This window comes from Oryza sativa, chromosome 12 (genome assembly GCF_034140825.1).
Source record: "Oryza sativa Japonica Group chromosome 12, ASM3414082v1".
Classification (NCBI taxonomy): Eukaryota; Viridiplantae; Streptophyta; class Magnoliopsida; order Poales; family Poaceae; genus Oryza; species Oryza sativa.
The window spans coordinates 28144386-28164315 of NC_089046.1; the positions used below are offsets into that span (position 1 = coordinate 28144386).

The 19930-nt window shown below is 44.5% G+C and overlaps 5 protein-coding genes across 5 annotated transcripts; 4 read left to right on the top strand and 1 right to left on the bottom strand.

Moving 5' to 3' along the window:
- Positions 1–309: 309 nt before the first annotated feature.
- LOC4352917 (AAA-ATPase ASD, mitochondrial) lies at positions 310–1738 on the top strand. The gene has a single exon (XM_015763349.3). The coding sequence runs from the start codon at positions 407–409 to the stop codon at positions 1466–1468; it is 1062 nt and encodes a 353-aa protein (XP_015618835.1). The 5' UTR covers positions 310–406; the 3' UTR covers positions 1469–1738.
- A 2537-nt stretch (positions 1739–4275) lies between these two features.
- LOC4352918 (HIPL1 protein) lies at positions 4276–9029 on the top strand. Its single transcript, XM_015764392.3, has 7 exons — positions 4276–4477; positions 4578–4741; positions 5241–6029; positions 6119–6335; positions 6934–7112; positions 8089–8330; positions 8463–9029. The coding sequence occupies exons 1-7, from the start codon at positions 4372–4374 to the stop codon at positions 8848–8850; spliced, it is 2085 nt and encodes a 694-aa protein (XP_015619878.1). The 5' UTR covers positions 4276–4371; the 3' UTR covers positions 8851–9029.
- A 1195-nt stretch (positions 9030–10224) lies between these two features.
- On the top strand, positions 10225–12502 carry LOC4352919 (beta-glucuronosyltransferase GlcAT14A). The gene is made up of 4 exons (XM_015764393.3): positions 10225–10886; positions 10978–11053; positions 11133–11248; positions 11696–12502. Exons 1-4 carry the CDS (start codon positions 10313–10315, stop codon positions 12208–12210), a joined length of 1281 nt encoding a protein of 426 aa, XP_015619879.1. The 5' UTR covers positions 10225–10312; the 3' UTR covers positions 12211–12502.
- Positions 12503–12973: 471 nt separating this feature from the next.
- On the top strand, positions 12974–15733 carry LOC4352920 (vesicle-associated membrane protein 721). Its single transcript, XM_015764394.3, has 5 exons — positions 12974–13347; positions 14648–14789; positions 14932–15052; positions 15141–15203; positions 15299–15733. The coding sequence occupies exons 1-5, from the start codon at positions 13158–13160 to the stop codon at positions 15440–15442; spliced, it is 660 nt and encodes a 219-aa protein (XP_015619880.1). The 5' UTR covers positions 12974–13157; the 3' UTR covers positions 15443–15733.
- A 2136-nt stretch (positions 15734–17869) lies between these two features.
- On the bottom strand, positions 17870–18241 carry LOC4352921 (uncharacterized). Its single transcript, XM_015763856.2, has one exon. The coding sequence runs from the start codon at positions 18239–18241 to the stop codon at positions 17870–17872; it is 372 nt and encodes a 123-aa protein (XP_015619342.2).
- Positions 18242–19930: the final 1689 nt, after the last annotated feature.

The window sequence follows — 19930 nt, forward strand, 5'->3', positions numbered from 1 at the left end:
AATCACAGCAGTAACTACACAGCCGTATCAAACTTGTTAGCTGGCATGCATGACGATCGATGCCTATTTTGAATAGTCTGATCGATGTATATGCTCGTCGTCATCAGTCGTAGTCTAAGTACACATCACTAGAGCTTGCTTTGTGGAGTAAAAAGAAATGCAAATAAAGTAAATTAGGACGGAATGACTTTGATTTTCACACATGCTGGTACAAAGTACAAACTACTTTAAGAAAAAATATATATGCACGCTAGCTCTCTCTCTCTCTCTGTTATATATATATTGATGTTGGGTGAATCGACTTGACTCGATCCAACACAATGCAGTAGAGATATCATCACCGCTCAGGATATATATATATAGATAGATAGGATACGCAGGCTGACACAAAACAACTAGTGAATTAATGGTGATGACGACAGCGGGGGCGGCGGAGAGCGAGCGGTTTGGATGGCCGGCGCTGTGGTCGGCGGCGGCGAGCCTTCTGTTCCTCTTGTCCATGGTGCAGGAGCACATCCCCTTCCAGCTGCAGGACCACCTCGCCGCCCGCCTCCACGCCCTCCTCTCCCCCTACGCCACCATCACCATCGACGACAAGTCCTCCCACTACTTCTCCCGCTGCGAGGCCTTCTTCGCCGTCGAGGCCTACCTCGGCGCCTCCCCCTGCGCCGCCAACGCCCGCCGCCTCCGCGCCGACCTCGCCGAGGGCGCCGATCGCATGGCCCTCGCCGTCGACGACCACGAGGCTGTCGCCGACGACTTCCGCGGCGCCACCATGTGGTGGCGCAAGACCAAGGCGCTCCCCAGCGCCAACGTCATCACCTGGTCCCCGCGCAACGCCGAGCGCCGCAGCTACCGCCTCACCTTCCACCGCCGCCACCGCGCGCTCGTCGAGAACGCCTACCTTCCCCACGTCCTCGCCGAGGGCCGCGCCGTCACCGTCCGCAACCGCCAGCGCCGCCTCTTCACCAACAACCCCAGCGCCGACTGGTCTGCCTACGACGACGCCCGCGTCTGGAGCCACGTCAAGCTGGAGCACCCCTCCACCTTCGCCACGCTCGCCATGGACCCCGTCCGGAAGCAGGAGATCATCGACGACCTCGACATGTTCCGCGACGGCAAGGAATACTACGCCTCCGTCGGCAAGGCGTGGAAACGCGGCTACCTGCTGTTCGGGCCACCCGGCACAGGCAAGTCCACCATGATCGCCGCCATGGCAAACTTCCTAGACTACGGCGTCTACGACCTCGAGCTGACGGCAGTCAAGAGCAACACCGAGCTACGGAGGCTGTTCATCGAGACCACCGGAAAGTCGATCATCGTCATCGAGGACATCGACTGCTCCATCGACCTCACCGGCAAGCGCAAGAAGAAGAAAAAGGACAAGAAGAAGAAGAAGATGACGCCACCTTGGGCCCGCGACGATGACGAGGAGCTTATGTGGAGGAGAGATGTAACAAAAAGTTAAAGGTGTTGGTTCTCATGCAAGAGCTAGCTTAACACAAGCTCCAAGACAAATACAATTAATGTATAGGTGAGAGATAGAGAGAGGAGAAGAAAATTGTAGTCAACCTTATAGCTAATCTATTATATGTGTTGGCTTTAAGATTAGCTAATAGTAGGAAGTGAGCTCTATTATTATCCTTGCTCTAAGATATGACAATAGAAACTACACTCTACAACCCATGATTTCTTAAAGTGGGCCTTTAATAAATACATCATTCCTCTTCTCTACCAATCATATTTATTCTTCATATATTATAAAGACACTATTCTCTCTCAATGCAAAACTTGATAGTGTCTAGTGCATAGCTTCTCGTGTTGAAGTTGTGTCTTGCACGAGACCCAGTTTCTTCCTCTCTTCACTCTCTCTCTCTTAATTAATATAGTGCCACATAAGCTAAAAGTCCTACATGGCAATGTAGTTAATGCCATAGACATCATTCTAGGTAGAGGGTTGGGATTGCCCTAATATCTGAAGAAAACATAAATATTTTTTCCGACCCAAAATTCATGTGTATCAACAGGATCGTTGCGCCAAAAACCATGGATATCAACCTCAACAAAAAAAATTCGCGAGTTTCAGCCTCTGGCCTATAATTTCTAGAGTTGTAGCCTTTGCCAAAATTGATGAGTAACGACCTTTGAAAATAAATGCATGAATATTTTTCTGTAGCCCAACATTGCACGAGTATTAGCACACATATCATTCAGCACTAAATTTGTGAATATTAACCTTAGGATAAAATATTTCGTGAGTTTTAGTCTTTGGCCTATAATTTTGTGAGTTGATGCTCATGATTGGCTTGAAGGATCACGCATTTTGGGGCCTAAGGTTAATCTCAAGAAAGTTTGGTCCAGAGTGATATACTCACGAAATTTTGGGCCCAAAGGCTAATATTAATGATTTTTCCCCAAGGCTAATAATGATAAAATTTGCGGCCCAATCCTATTTTAATTTATTCCTCTACCTCTTTTACAAACCCAACCCTCTCTAGTGTGGAATATTTAATTTGTTTACAAACTTTATAAAGAATAGTGTGTTGTAAAGTGGCCCTAAAAATATGCAAAGATTTCAAAGCTACGGACGTACCAATGGGATAGGCGTGTTGATTTGGATGGTACCCACGTCAGAGTCAGTCCCTCAACATCCATAAAATTTTATGATACATATATAGGATATTAGTATGCACTCAATATGTACGAGCTTGTTCAACAGATGTATTAGAAATGATACCTTGTGATGGATGTAAAGCCAAACAGATTGCTTTCGTGCCAAAAGACCAAAGATTGTGTAGGTTGTAAGAGATGCGAATTTGCCTTCCCAACAAATTTTTTAAGTGCCCGCGTTTATTTAGGACCTGAGACAGCCCGCATTATGGCTCAATCTCATTGATACATTATAAAAAATTTCACTTGAATTGTCTGATTCCTGTTTACCAAAGAAACATGTGCTCAAAATAATCGCGCACAGGTTTTCCTAGTCAAAACTTATGTTGTCTTTATGACTTTATCATCAGTTTTTTTTCTTTGGTTAACTATACTAGTTGTTTTGCCGATATCTGCGGGCGTGTCACGTTAGGTGCGGTGGACCAACAACACCAAGATACGGAATACTAACGTCGGCCATTTGATTTTTACGCCGGCCTTGCTAACCAAGTACTCCTACGTGACATGTATATACTTTTTTTTTACATGAAACATGTATATACTTTTCACTTGTCAAATTCGATCGTACAGGTTGGATGGTTAGTAACACATGCATATAGTAAGTTGTAGATAATTGACAGCAATAACACAGCAGAAATGTAGAAGTATATCGAAAAATCAAAATTTGAAAAACCCACGGATTAGGCTATGATGAACAGTTGCAATCCAAAAATCCAATAGTAGTACACTACTCCTGGAGTACTACATGGCAGTACTAGCTGCTCCCTCCGTCCCAAAATATAAACATTTTTAGCATGTAAAATTTGTAACTTTGACTATTAATAGACAAAAAATAAAAAAGATCAATCATGTAAAATTGATATTAGTCATCTTTTTGCTTATGCTTATACTTATCAGCCAAAATTTGAATTTTCAACCTTAAATTTAAAGCTGATTTTGAGATTTTTTTTCATCTAAGTTTATTTTTCAGCCTTTACTTTTAGATCGCTAAGAACATGTGTATAAAAGTTTTATTCACAAATTACTTTTCGTTTGCAAATACTCCCGATGTTACTAGATTTATCATTAAACAAACTATCATAATATGCAACTCTTTTTATTTAAAACATCTTACTTTTATGGATATTGTTGGTCAAAGTATTATATCGAAAACCGTGTCAAAATTTAAAAGTGCTTATATTTTGGGACAGAAGGAGCAGGATGTTTGTTTCATACAATGGGTTTGTGGGTGAAATTTGGGTTAACATCATGACATGTGTTATGAAGTGATGATGGGACCATTCCATATGTTAATAAATTAGTATTTAGAACTTTCGTCGACTTAATATTATTATATGAGATGGCATATGTGGAGGAAATGGGGGCTAATGTGACAGTAGTGTTTGGGATCGTGGCAAATAATTTTTCTTAGTACTAGCACTAGATGAATTAATAGAATATAAAAACCGAACATGTCGATGTCGTGATCGACCTTGTGGAGAAAATGGTAAGCAAATGGCATGGCGAGTGGAGACGATGAGAGAGATAGAGTTGGTGAGAAGGAAGGACCGAAGGAGCCGCAGCTCGCACCAGCACAAGTCAACAGTTGAGCTCCTCCATCCACTTGACTACTCCTACTTGAGAGAGAGAGAGAGATAGTGCCATTGCCACTGCATCCACCATTCAATCTCACACCTCCGGGCTCCGGCAAGGGAGACAGAGATGCTGCGCCGCCGCGGGCTCCTCCTCGTCTTCGTCGTCGTCTGCTTCGGCGGCGGCGGCTGGCTCCTTCCCGCCTCCCGTGCCATGCCGCTATGCACGGACTCCAGTCAGTCTAGTCACTTACTACATTTGAATGAATGAGAATGATGATACTAGCTAGTGTAGTGTGCTTGCTCAATCAAGGATCTTCTTGCTCTTCCCTGCAGGGCCTCCCGTGGCGCTCAACAAGACGCTCGCCTTCTGCGCCTACGCCCGGGGGAGCAGCAGCTGCTGCGACGCCGCCGCAGACGCTACTTTGCAGAAACAGTTCGATGCCTTCAACGTCTCCGACGCCTCCTGCGCCGCCCTCCTCAAGCCCATCCTCTGCGCGGTACCCTCCTCCTTTCCCTGCTTTTTACTTTCCTCACCTCACGCTCACAGAGGGCCACGCCACACACCTGTTCGCCGCTTTGCCTCACTGGAATGGATAACCTGCTCCAGATTTGGCTTGCCTTGTCTTTTCCTTTTCAGTTACTATACTAGTACTGTATTATTCATTCATGTCAAAAAAAAAACAGAGATACTGATAATCCACCACTAGTTCAACTTCACTTACAATTTAACTGAGCTTCTTTTCTTTCATGTTATCAAGTTGATTCACTGCCATATCAAATTGCCTCACCACTAATATCTCATCTTTCTAACATGTTACTACAAAGATACCACCTTCCGTAATGTATCATATAAGAGTGCAGCAATTCTTTCAATTTATTTGAATTTATGTATCAAATAAATTGAAGAGAGTATCTGTAATTGAAGATACCACCTTCATGTAATTACAGATACTTTCTTTAATTTATGTATCAAATTTCCCTCTCTTCCATTTTCAGAAATGCAATCCGTATTCTGCTGAGCTGTTCAACGCCGGCCCAAACATTCGGACTATCCCTTTCCTGTGCAACTCTACCTCATCCTCTTCTGCTCAATCAAAGGACTCCACACAAGACTACTGCAAATTAGTCTGGGAAACTTGCAAAGATGTGACCATATCCAACTCCCCCTTTCAGCCACCGCTTCAAGGCGGCGCGCCACTTCCCACTTCATCATCCAAGCTTACTGATGATTGGCAGTCTGAAGCTGACTTCTGCAAATCATTTGGCGGTGCGCCTAACGACCAATCTGTTTGCTTCAGCGGGAACTCTGTCTCATTTAACACCACTCCACCTTCGCCCTCTCTGAAAGGGATATGCCTAGAGAGGATAGGCAACGGATCATACCTTAACATGGCTCCTCACCCTGATGGCTCCAATAGAATCTTCTTAGGCAGCCAACCTGGGAAGATATGGTTGGCAACAGTTCCTGACCAGGGATCTGGAGGCATCCTGCAGTTTGATGAGACAAGCCCATTTGCTGATCTAACCGATCAGGTGCATTTCGATTCGCAATTTGGGCTCATGGGCATGGCATTTCATCCCAATTTTGCAACCAATGGCCGCTTCTTTGCCTCTTACAACTGTGATAGGACAAAGTCACCCAGCTGTTCTGGTAGGTGCTCTTGTAACTCTGATGTCGGCTGTGATCCCTCAAAGGTTGGCACGGATAATGGCGCTCAACCATGCCAATATCAAGTTGTTGTATCAGAATATTCCGCTAAAGGTTCTTCAGCAAATATTTCTGAGGTTTGCTCATCTGGACACCCTCCTCGATTCATGTCTGGTTATTCCTCATACTCCATTCATGCACATTCTTCAGTTTTCACTTTTGTCAGGTTACGTCTGCTGATCCATCCGAAGTCACAAGGATATTTACCATGGGGCTGCCTTATACGTCTCAGCATGGAGGTCAGATCCTCTTTGGGCCTACTGACGGATATCTCTACCTCATGATGGGGGATGGTGGAGGAAAGGGGGACCCTTTTAATTTCTCTCAGAACAAAAAGTCGCTTCTGGGAAAAATTATGAGGCTTGATGTTGATAATCCACCAAGTAAGTCTTCCAGAGGGCCATCTTTTGTCATTTGTTGATTGATTTATCCATTCAGAACTGCTTTCCTGTATTCTCTTCAGATTCCATGTTTGTGTCTCTATCGCTGCTCTTTTTTTTTCCCATCTTATTTATTTTAGTTCTAAATGTTGGCATCAGAACTACAAAACAAAATGGCAATCGTGACTCCTAATCACCACCTTCAGTGTTGTTTCAATAATTTTCTCTCTTCTGGGCCAATTGTGTTCAATAAATAAACTACTACTGGGCACATTTTAAAGAATGGCTTAGTCAAAGATGCTGAATGGTGAGTACAAATCTTCTTCGGGATCTTCAAACTGGCAGTATTATCATTCCATATGAAAATATTAGGTTACGTTGTTCATATGGTCATAGTTTAAACCTTGTAGACGATTGACACCTGTCAATATAAATTTAAAACCCAGTATTTTGTAGGATAAAGATAAACTAGTTTCTATTGCCAGTGCAAGTAGTTTGTAAGATAAACTTAAATCTCCTCTCACATAAGACAAACAATTAGCAATATATGGAGCATCAGCATGTACTATATTTGATAATTTGTTCCTTTTTTCCTTTACAGGACAGAGTGAAATTGCTAACCAGAGCTTGTGGGGTAACTACTCCATTCCAAAAGACAACCCATACACTGATGACAGTGACTTAGAACCAGAAGTTTGGGCATTGGGTCTTAGAAACCCATGGAGATGCAGCTTTGATTCCGCGAGGCCTTCCTACTTCTACTGTGCCGATGTTGGTCAGGTAACATTCAGCATTATATGAGCAACTCATGATAATTTGCTACTTTTTAATTTAATACTATTGGTTAACAATTGATTCAGTAAAGATAGTGGTTCTTCATCAGTTTTTCTTTTTAAGGAAATTGCCCATTTTACTCCATAAAGTATGGTATCAGTCTACCTAGCCCCCTAAACCTTTTCCCGTTCAGTAATACCCCTAAACTGCTTTTACCTGAGAGGCTAGTCTTGGATGTTGGTTTTACCATCTTGGCCGCCTCGCCATCAGGCTTTGCCACATCGGCTGTGCTGTGCTGACGTGATGCCAAGTGGAAAAAGTAGGTATGTGGAAGATATGGTGGCAAAAGTCAAAACCATCTTTGAGACAAGTCTTAGTGGCTTAGAAAATAACTCAAGGGGTTTGGTGGACCAAGCAGTAGTTCAGGTTTAGGGGAGTATATTGGAATTTGTCATGCCCTTTAAGGTTGGTTTTTTGTTAGTTGGGTATCCTTGACCTTGAGGGCTGCATTACTTCTAGTCATCATCGAGGAACCTGATAAGCACACTGAAAAGTGTAGGTATAGCTATGTAATCTAGTTTGATCATGAACTTAAAATATTCTGAACTTGATAGGCATTTACAGATAAAGGCATAAAGACAGGATAGATACGTAGCAGACAGAAGCCTATTATTCATTGTGCTGATATAAAAAGACGCGAATATTAGGGAATGACCTAATATCAAATAATTAGAAGAGGTGAAGCTTCGAATCCAGGTCGTTTCTCATTAATATTGTGCCGATATTAATGGAACTCAACTGTTCATTCTCCAGACTTCACATTTAGCTCTCTTCTTTCTTTTTCTGAAGGCAAGCTTTTGTATTTCTAAGACATACAGAACTTAATTTCATCAAATTTGGTAAAATTGTCAAGATATGTGACCACTATGTGCACTTTGCATGCAGTACATCATTTGCATTTTTGACCTTAATCTGTGTATAGGATCAATACGAAGAAGTAGATTTGATCTCCAAGGGTGGAAACTATGGATGGCGTGCATATGAGGGGCCACTTGTTTTCAATCCACCTTCGGCACCTGGAGGGAACACTTCCCTCAATTCCATAAACGCCATTCCCCCTATCATGGGCTACAGCCATTCTGATGTCAACAAGAAGATTGGATCTGCGTCAATAATAGGTGGTAATGTTTATCGAGGATCTACCGACCCCTGCTTGGTCGGAAGGTACATATTGCTTTATTTTGGAACTTAAAGATGGCCTTGAACTAGTAGTATCTTGTGCAGCAGCAGCAGCAGCGAAAAATCTTGAAATTTGCATATCACAACAAGAAGATGTCTTTGTCAATGTGTTTTCAGGTACCTATACGCCGATCTGTATGCATCAGCGATGTGGACCGGCACAGAGGCTCCAGAGAGCAGCGGGAACTACAGCTCGAGTCTGATCTCCTTCAGCTGCTCCAAGAGTTCTCCTATAGCGTGTGACACTGCTGCTGGAAGCCCCCTCCCATCACTTGGGTACATATACTCGTTTGGCGAGGACAACAACAAGGACACCTACGTCCTGTCGAGCAAGGGCGTCTACCGGGTTGTGCGGCCCAGCCTCTGCGGCTACACCTGTCCAACAGAGAAACCTGCGACGAACACTGGGACGACGACGCCTTCGTCAGCGGCATCAGTGACAGGCAAGCAGATGATGGGAGCGCTTCTGCTGTCGGTTCTTATGTTCTGGGTTTTGGTAAGATAGAAACTGCAAAAATAAGCCTCTTGCACTGTTAGCTAGTACTCCTATATAAGTCATGATTTGAGTCCTGATGCACCCCTCCTCACTCTTTTTTCCTTTTTCCTTTGTCTGAACAATCTCACTGTCTTGATAACCGTATGTAAATAATCAGTATTTCAGTTATGCAAGAGAGGGTTGCATCATTATCAAGGTGAATGAAGTTTATTTCATCATACAGTAACATATATTGTATATCATTCCATAAGTGGCGACGTGCAGTACAGATACAGTGTGGCATGTGACAGTTTATTACCAGTTGAAGGTGATTCCATCTGGTGTAGTGACTGATACATTTATAATACTGGGATGTTGCAATAACTATACTAGTCCATGATGTAGTATTAGCAGGCAGCGGTGGGAGGGATGTTGCAGTAGGTTGGGTAAAGATTGCAGGCGGAAGGCAGCGTGATGGCAATCTGCCTGGCCTCAGCCACCCTCTGAACAGCTTGTCTTCCGAACGACGGCATCTTCCCAATGTTTTTGTCTCGTCAATGGTGGATTCCCTTCATGACAAGGTGCAGATTCTCCCTTCTCTCCTCTCTCCATAGACCACCTCCTCTATGCTCTTTTCTCCCGCAAGCCACCGTGACTCCTGTAGGCCACAATGACATGCTCAGAGTCATTGTGCTTTCTCTTTTTCTAATTTTTTTAATACGCAAGGAGCACATTATTGTATTAAGAAGTAGCAAAAGTTATTTACAAGTCTCCTTTTCTAATTCAAATCCAACATGACGCTTGGAATCGTGCTTCACTGTGGAGCGTTAGGCATAACCTAAGTTTTCGCTCACATATAAACTTTGAATCATACGATACCATAAAAACTAGCATGGCGGCCCGCGTAGATTGCGCGGCTAGCATCATTATATTTTCTCTCATATAATAACATATATATGTTTTCTCATTATATTATTTAAATATATTAAAATGACAACATAATTTTAAATTTTGCAATAACTTTACAAAATTACTAATGTGTAATATTCATATTGTATTTTATATACGTGTTAGTTATTAATTATTTTTAATATCAAATTTTAGTTATTTGTAAATTATATATATTCCTATATGGGCTCTAGACTTGTCTTTTAATATTTTTTTCTCCGATCAATGTGAGAATTTCTAAGCCATGGAGCAAACGTGGAGGCTTCTTTTTCTATTTCTTTAATAATATAATAGATATATTTACAGAATGTTTGGTTTGGTTTAGGTGTTTATGGGATACGTGATGTTGTGCCAAATGGAGAGGACGCACGGGTTTGGTCCAACAACTTGTGTTGACTTCACTTGCTCCACCTGTACTGTACTATTATACTGTACTACTGATCAAGTGATGAAAATGAGAGTACACAAGACAGTACAGTAGTAGTCCAGTAGGGAAGAGAAGAGAAGAGAAGAGAAGAAGGCCCATGAGATGAGATGAGATGAGATGAAGCCCACCACCGGCACCGCCGCCGCCGCCGCCGTCGATCGCCGCTGGCTTCTCCCCCTCGCCATCGGCTCCGCCCTCTCCCTCCTCCTCCTCGTCCTCCTCACCACCTTCCCCCTCCCCTTCCCCTTCCCCTCCTCCGCCGCCTCCCGCCCTCCCAACCCCACCCTCTTCGTCGAGCACAAGCTCGCCCCCTCCCCGCCATCCACCGCTTCCCCCCCTCGCTTCGCCTACCTCATCTCCGGCTCCGCGGGCGACGCCGCCGCGCTCCGCCGCGTCCTCCTCGCGCTCTACCACCCCAGGAACCTCTACATCCTCCACCTCGATGCCGAGGCGCCAGACTCCGACCGGGCCAACCTCGCCGCCGACCTCGCCGACCACCCTGTCATCGCCGCCGCCGCCAACGTCCACGTCATCCAACGGGCCAACCTCGTCACCTACCGTGGCCCCACCATGGTCGCCAACACCCTCCACGCCGCCGCCGCCTTCCTCTACACCAACCAACACCCGCACTTGGAGTGGGACTGGTTCATCAACCTCTCCGCCTCCGACTACCCGCTCCTCACGCAGGATGGTACTAATTCGGATTACTTCCTCACGCCACCCATCCCGTAGGGATAGGGGCCCCCCCTTCCCTTGCTACTTACTGTTTTGATCTGCTGCAGATCTGATCCATGTGTTCTCCAAGCTGCCTCGCGGTCTCAACTTCATCGACCACACCAGCAACATTGGGTGGAAGGAGTAGGCCCTTCATTTCCTCCTCTTGCTACTCCTCATCCTAGGCCCGCCCAATGCATCATTGTTTTGTTTTGTTTTCTAGGTATCAGAGGGCCAAGCCGGTCATCATTGACCCTGGCCTCTACATGAAGAAGAAGGCCGATGTCTTCTGGATCCCGCAGCGCCGGAGTGTCCCCACTGCCTTCAAGCTCTTCACCGGTCATAACAGATGCCCCACTGCTCAAATCTGCTGTTTTTTTTCCCTTACTAGCTTGCTCATTACATTAGGGACAGTGAAAACCTATTCGTGATCAATTTTCCTTTCTTCTGTAGTATTGGTGATATAATTGAATCTAGTGAGAATTAGACAGTCTATTTGTTCATGCTGCCGAGATGACTAATTGTTGTTTGTTTTCTCTAGAGTCTTAAGAACTCAGATAAACTTTTTCCTCCAAATAGCTCATATATCTTACTACACTTCATGTTCAGACAACAACACAGCCTGACCGCATACTGAAAATGTTAGAATTAAGCTGCGGATGCAGAGCCAACCCACTCAGTGAAAGCCAAGGCATATAGTTTATTAAGCATGATGTGTTGAAGTTACATGAAATGATCTGATTTATGCTTCAAGTGGATGCATCTGACAATCCTACCACATTGCAGGGTCTGCTTGGATGGCCCTGTCTAAGCCGTTTGTCGAATACTGCATATGGGGCTGGGACAACCTTCCAAGGACTGTACTCATGTACTACGCCAATTTCATCTCTTCACCAGAAGGCTACTTCCACACTGTGGTCTGCAATGCTGAGGAGTTTAAAAATACCACGGTGAACCATGACCTGCATTACATATCATGGGACAACCCTCCGAAGCAGCATCCGCACTACCTCACAATTGAAGACTTGGACAGGATGGTTGCTAGCGATGCACCATTTGCTCGGAAGTTTCATGCAGATGACCCGGTTCTAGACAAGATAGATGCGGAGATCCTGTTGCGTGGCCCAGACATGCTCACTCCTGGAGGATGGTGTGGAGGGACACGAGAAAATGGAAGTGACCCTTGCTCAGTCATCGGCAATACCACTCACCTTCAGCCTGGTCGAGGAGCTGTACGGCTGCAGCGGCTCATGACGTCGCTCCTGTCAGAGGAGAAGTTTCACCCAAGGCAGTGCAAGTGATGTGTTTCTGACTGAAGAAGGCTCTGTGGATGGAGAGTGCTCCTGGTGATATATGGCTGTTCTGACCCATATTTCACCGTTTTGTCGGGCAGCTTCCTTTTTTTTTGAGGTTTTTTTTTTGAGGGAGGCAGCTTCCATTTTAACCTGTGCAATATAAGTTTTAGGAGCACGCCACTACATCGATCAGTTTGTTGTATGCTGATATTGTGTCATCCCTTAGTACAAACACGAGATGAATGTATCATCCACGGTCTGAAGTGAAAATTGAATGGAAAATTAAAGTTGGTGATCAGTGTAGTGTATGAGGTTTGCTGTGAAGTATGGTGTGGGATAAGGATGGGTTCGAACTTCGAACCCTAAAACGATCGGTTTGGATTCCAGATGATTGTGACTGGTTGTTTGTTTTAGGACAAGGTTGTCCTAGGCAGAAGCAACAAAAGGTGGGTGGATGGATCAAAGGTTGCAGGATGCAGAGACGCATATATCTGAGATTACTAGAGGAACAAGCCATGAATCATCAATAGTAATAGTTCATTACCGAGTCAAGGAAGAAATAAATAAACTGGAGTAGTAATAGAGAGATTAGACCAACGGAAGGAAAGAAGGTCGTCCAAGGAATAAGAAGCAGTTAACGCGGGAAGGCAGACGACAGATAGACAAGCTAGTCAACGGGGGCAGACGGATGGACGGCTCTGATCGAAGCAACCAAAGTCCAAGCATCTAGAATCACTTTTGATAACTCCATTGACACAATTAAGCTAGGGGAAATTGATGAGGTTCTTGAATAACTAGTCCAAGACGGTCGGCCGGCGTTTCATTTCGTTTGCTTCCATCGATCTTTCCTTCCTCCCTACCTTGGCCACAACGCCCACGTACACCTTCCATTGTTGAGTGTTGACACACAAGAATTGCAATTACAACAAGAAGAAGCAAGATCAAGAATCAAGATGGCGGAGTCGAAGCTGATATACGCGATGGTGGCGCGAGGGACGGTGGTGCTGGCGGAGCACACGGCGTACGCCGGCAACTTCCGGGACATCGCCGCGCAGTGCCTGCAGAAGCTCCCCGCCGGCGACAACCGCCTCACCTACACCTGCGACGCCCACACCTTCAACTTCCTCATCCACCAAGGCTACGGTACTTATTTAATCTTTCTCTTTTCCCTCGATCTCTGTTTATTACAGATGTATATACTGGATTATCATCCACTCCATCTTTTTTTTTTTGGCTTAATTAGCCGACAACAACTAATCTTCGTTTAATTCGTTTTTTGCGACGACAATAGCTAGTCATGATTGGTTTGCACTAGATATATTAAAAATATGATCATCGATGATGACGAAGACGATGATGAACAGGAAATCTACCATGTCAATATGCCATCCTCCCTGTTTGTTAACTGTATATCATCATCCATGTTGCTTTCATTCAGTCTCAGACAAGTTTCTTTAGATCATTGATCGACCCAGTCTCAGACAAGTTGAATGAATAAAATTGTTTACCCATCACAAAACTGCAAGGGCGGCCCTGGCCCTATGCAGCCGAGGCGACCGCCGGGGGCCCATGATGGTAGGGGACCCATAATGGTGGGGGTGCCAACACCTAATACTAGTAATCTAGTATCTTATCCGATGTTGAGATCAATGGTTTTTATTTAGAATTAAAGGTGTTGCAAGTGAGTTTGCCAGATTCTTCGATGTTCGTGCCTGAGATTCTGAAGTTTGTTATGGATGCAGATTTTTATTCAAATGTTTTAGTTGCCTATCGAATTCTCTTAACCGTACCTATGACGGTAGCTTCATCTGAAAGAAGTTTCTCAAAATTAAAGTTGTTGAATAACTATTTGATATCAATTATGTTGCAAGAAAGGTTAAATAGCTTGGCTATATGCTCAATCGAGAAGGATATCTTGGACACTATTGATCTTAATACTGTTCTTGATGATTTTGCATCAAGAAATGCCCGAATAAGTATCTTTTCATAGGAAACAATAGATGTGATGGGGTTCTATTCTTCATTAGGTTAATGAATAATGATATTAGTTCCAAGTTACAAATATATTGTTATTTTGGTCGACTTTATTTCTTGATAATTACCATGCATGTTAAATTTAATATATGGATGTATTTGTTTTCGTTTTACAAGTAAAATTAGCGTATATATATATATATATCAATAAGTTTTATATATAGCTTAGAGGGCCCATCGCGATGAGTTCGCCTGGGGCCCTCAAAACCGTAGGACCGGCCCTGTAACAAAAGTTTGCAGCTGTTTATTTCTCTCAAGCCATTTATCTAAAACTAATATAGGGTAACCAGACCTGAAGAAATTATTTCATCCGATGTCGCTTTACACTTGACTGAAACCTAAAAGCACAAGAAAATTTCAGTTGCCACTTTACTTGCCTGTATGACTGAATTATCTGAAAAAAAAACAGCATACTGCGTGGTTGCAACCGAGTCGAGTGGCCGGCAGATTCCTCTCGCCTTGCTAGATATGATCAAGGAGGATTTCAACAAGAGGTATGCAGGAGGAAAAGCAGCCACAGCTGCAGCCAACAGCCTCAGCCGAGATTTCGGGTAACGTACGCTTCATTTCATCTGCCAGCAACTAATTTAAGGATTCAGATAGATCCATGCAGTACTTTAGGTCTATAAAACACCGATCATTATAAATTCCTGTATATATGCATGTTCAATACATAGTGTGTTGGCTTGATAGGCCAAGGCTTGGAGAGCAGATGAAGTACTGCATGGATCACCCTGAGGAGGTGAGCAAGCTAGCCAAAGTGAAAGCTCAGGTCTCTGAAGTTAAAGGCATCATGATGGAAAACATTGACAAGGTACAGTACATAGTCCAATTGAAGCTACTAGATTCAGGTATCTGAAGTTACTAACAACTAGTTTTGCATGGCATGAATATATCATCAGGCCATTGATCGCGGACAGCAGATCGACGTACTTGTCAGCAGGACAGAGCAACTCCATGACCAGGCAGGCATTTCAGTTTCATTCATCAAGGCACGTAATTTACAGATTAAGGGCTAGTTACTAAGACATTTTGATTGCATTTTTACTGCAATTTGCAGGCTGCTGATTTCAGGCAGCAAGGGACGCGAGTGCGGCGCAAGATGTGGTACCAGAACATGAAGATCAAACTCATCGTCCTCGGTATCATCATCGCGCTCATCCTCATCATAATCCTCTCCGTTTGCCACGGCTTCAAATGCTAGATAGTATTCGTTATGCACTCCACATTGTTGTCATCCTCAATTCATATATATATATATATATATATATATATATATATATATATATATATATATATAATTGCTACTCCCTCCGTTTCACAATGTAAGTCATTCTAGCATTTTCCACATTCATATTGATGTTTAGATTCATTAACATCAATATGAATGTGGGATATGCTAGAATGACTTATATTGTGAAACGGAGGAAGTAGCAAGGAATTATTTTGATAGTAGTACATATACTGAATAATACTAGTAGTTGCTTTTTTGACATCTGACAAGAGCAAATTAAGACTAGTAAACAGACATAAGCGTTGATCGCTTGACGAAAGAAAAGAAGCAAACTAATTAAGGTTAGCGTCCACGGTGCCTGCCGCCGCGTCCGCCGTCCTTGTCGCGGCCACCGCCGTAGTAATCGTCCTCCTCTTCCTCCTGATAGCATGCTGCTCGCGCCTGGAACTCTTGGTCCTCCTGCCTCTGGCTTCGCCTTGCGCCGCGCCACCTGTTGCTGTTGCTGGTACGAGTAGGTCGACGTCGACGTTGGAGGAGGGGGCGCCATCACGTCGCTCTTCTTGATGTCCGTGAGCGCCGACAAGGCCTCGTCGACGAGCTTGTAGGCGGCCACGGCGGCGCTGGTGTCCTTGGCGGTGGCGAACATGGCGCAGAGCGCCTTGTGCTGCTTCCTGACTGCGTCGGTGGTGATGGCGTCCGGTTTACCGGTGGCGCTGAGCTTGACGCCGAGGACGGCGTAGTGGTCGGTCTTGGTCTTGTCCTTGGTGGCGGCGGCGGCGGCGGCGGCGTGGACCTTGAAGGCGGCCTGCGCGCACTGGGCCTCGGGCGCGGAGGAGAAGAGGGCGGCGGCCATGTCGGCGTGCATCTTGCCGCCCTTGATGTTGCCGTCGGAGAAGCACTTGTCGGCGGCTTCGAGCTGCTTGCGGAGGGCGTACGGGAGGGTGGCCGCCATGGCTGGCAACAACTAATTAACTGCGCTGAGTGCTGATGAATTGATGGTGATCGACGATGGTGCGCTTTGGTGGTTAATTGATTGCTTGCTCCGGCCGGCGTGGAGGAGACTGAATTTATAGCGTGATGAGACGAAAGTCGAATCGAATCGAATCATAGTAGGATTCCGACTCCGATCAGAATTCACTCTGATTCGCGCGGTGCTGCTCTGCTCTGCTCTGCTCTCCGACTCCGATTGAGAGAGGGAAGGAGTATGAGGCAGCTGATGGGCTGATTGGGCCGGACCAAATTAATTAGGTCCTCTCTTGCTTTCGGCCCTCAGTCTAGAAGAAGGCCCAAGTTTGACAATAATGCAAAGGTGAAGATGTAGTGAGCCTGACAAGATAGTTTATCACCATGCCACACGAACCAACATCATACTCCCTCCGTTTCAAAATGTTTGACACCGTTGACTTTTTAGCACATGTTTGACCGTTCGTCTTATTCAAAAAAAAATTTGAAATATGTAAAACTATATATGTACATGAAAGTATATTTAACAATGAATCAAATGATATGAAAAGAATAAATAATTACTTAAATTTTTTGAATAAGACGAATGGTCAAACACGTACTTAAAAAATCAATGGTGTCAAACATTTTGAAACGGAGGGAGTAATATGTAACGGCAAGGGCTCGATTGGTGTTGGATTCCTGATGCCGTCTGACTCAGGCATGGACATGGGAGAATGGTGGTTAGCGATGCGGCAAAATTTTTAGAATGGCCACAGGGACGTCATCGATAGCCTTGTGCTATTTGTATGTTGGATGGTTTGGAAGAAAAGAAATGCGCTTGTGTTTCAGAATCAACGGCGCTCTCGATAGATTTCCTGTTTGGTTCAATTAAAGAGGAAGTGGCGATTTGTAAGGAAGCTGAGGTTTTCAGAAATATTGGATAGTAATCCCTCAATGTAATCTATTTTCTTTTGGGAGATTGCTTCTGTGGCAACTTTTATTTACTTCGACAGCTTCTTGTTGAAGTCAAAACTCTTTATACTTGTAATATTCCTTAATCCTAAGTAAATTTGGATGTTGCAACGCGCTGGTCCTTTTTTTTTTAAGTGACACTTTAATTTGCTGATCGGTTTTGTTTGAGAGATGAGATATGGATACACATGAAACAAAACGTACAGGCGCACGTTGAAGGTAGACACAAGATGAAACGATTACAAAGATATATATAGGGTAGTACAAGGTAACAACCAAATAGATAGACTAATAAGCTAGGATGGAGCTGAAACGAAGCAATTATAACATTCGCAGTAACTATATTCTAGTATAGTTACGTAGTTGGTCCATCCTTTCAGGGCAGGCTCTGCCTGCAGACTTATTTCCCAGCTAGTTAAGCTACAATGACAAACACACATACATATATAGGAGTATAGTAATTGCCTGCCTGATACAACATCACGGATGGATGCAGCCGCCACCGGCACCGCCGCCAAGGCCACCGGAGGATCCACCGCCGAGGCCTCCTCCAAGACCAGCAGGGCTTCCTCCGAGAACACCACCGATGCCTCCGATGACCCCGCCGAGAGGACCTCCCATACCAGCGAAGCCTCCAACACCGCCGCCGCCCATGCCTGGCACTGGCGGCAGAAAGGTCTTGTGGTCATTGAGACCCCCGCCGCCGCCGGCCTCCATGGCCTTCGCCATGGTTGTGGCGCCCTGCGGCGCGGGCATGCCTCTAGCGGCCTCACATGATACATTAAGTAGCATGAGCACCACTACAAGTAGAAGAAGAACGATGTGCATCATGCTCATGCACCACCGCGCCATGGATTCAGATCGATTAATTTGATGCCTGCCTAGCTGCGATGCGCTTTGTACGTACCGATTATGAGCTCTTGTAGCTAGCACCTACAACGATAGAGATCATCAGCTAATTTGTGCATGCATATATAATCCACTCCAGGTCCAAGCGCGCCTAGCTAGCTAGACGCATGTATATATGGGAAGAGATCATATCGACATGCATGCATGGGTAGATAGGTGCACTGACACGGTCCGACTTTATTGCTAGTAGCATTAATTCGTACGTGTACTCACTCCCTCCCACCATAAGCCAACCTTGATACTAATTAGTACTCTCGTATAAAGTTAAAGTTCACTTCTATAAGTTACATTGCAAAAAATAAATTAAACTGGTGCGTCCATATTGTACCATAAGAACCTAGCACAAAAATACTTTTTCATACGATAAAACACATTTTCACAGGCGAGCACTTTGCCCGCCTGCCCTTAGATGACAGTAGAAATCAAAATTTTCTAAGAAAACAGCCGATCCTCGTGCAAAAACAAAATTTTCTCATATGGAACATTAAACTGCTTGTCTGCAAAAACAAAATTTGGCAAAAAGAATTATAAAAACAAAATCCCGAAACCATAGCTCCCATTCCTATCATCCTCGAGCTCGTCATCAGCCGTCCATAGCCCCTTCTAGGCCAAAGGACAACTAATCCGTCTCTCCCGAGAATGATGCCGTTGGATTTGTTGTCGTCATCCGAGCCGTCACTACTTGCTATCTATAGCCTAAGCCCAAAGAGCCCCGACGAGACTGGGAGGGAGGGAAGGAGAGAGAAAGGAGGAAAAGACGTGGAGTAAGCGAGGAGAGAGAAGAGGTGGAGGTTAAAAAGAGTGGAGGGAGAGGTGAGGAAGAAAAGCTTAATGTGCCGCGAAGTATATGTGGTTGAAAAAAAACGCTTTTGAAAATCCATTTTCGTAGGCGGACGCTATTATTGCTGACGGGCCTCTTAATACGCTCGTCTTGAGAAAATGCATTTTCATGAGAGATCTTAATCGAACATCACCAAAATCTTTATACATACGAATATTATTTTAGTCTATTCGTGATTAAATAAGGGTGTCCGTAAAAATAAAATTTTAAAATAGTGGAACGAGCTAGCATTCATAACTGATGGATCGATCATTTGCCACGCTGGTTCATGTGTGGTAGCGGGCGTGGTGACAAGTGAATTTAATGAACTCCTTCGTTCCCGTGTATTCCTCCCCCTTCCGGAATGAAAAAAAGAAAGAGATTGATCGAAGTGAAAATCGGAGGGTCCTGCGAATGGTGGTGAGCGGCGGATCCATATCCATCCATGGATCCGCGTTTGAAAACCACGCGAATTACTCAAAATACAAAATTCCTTTTCTGCCTAGCCTAGTGACAGTCGAAATGACCAATATAGAAATTATTTCTTTAATGAATTCATCGAATTTGTTTTCAACATTAATCATTGAGTAATCCTAGCTCTTTCAGTATAGAGACGGCCTCTCGCGAGCGATCGATTGTACACCAACCTAGCTGCCTTACTATAATGCATACGCGCGCGCGTGTACTGTTGATTGTGCAAGGTACATGTAGGTGCGTATGTAGCTGCAGGTGTCATCCATGCAAGTAACCGGCAGGCACTATCTCATTCAGTGGTGATCTACAGTGTTAGCGTCGGTGTTAGGTGACACCGA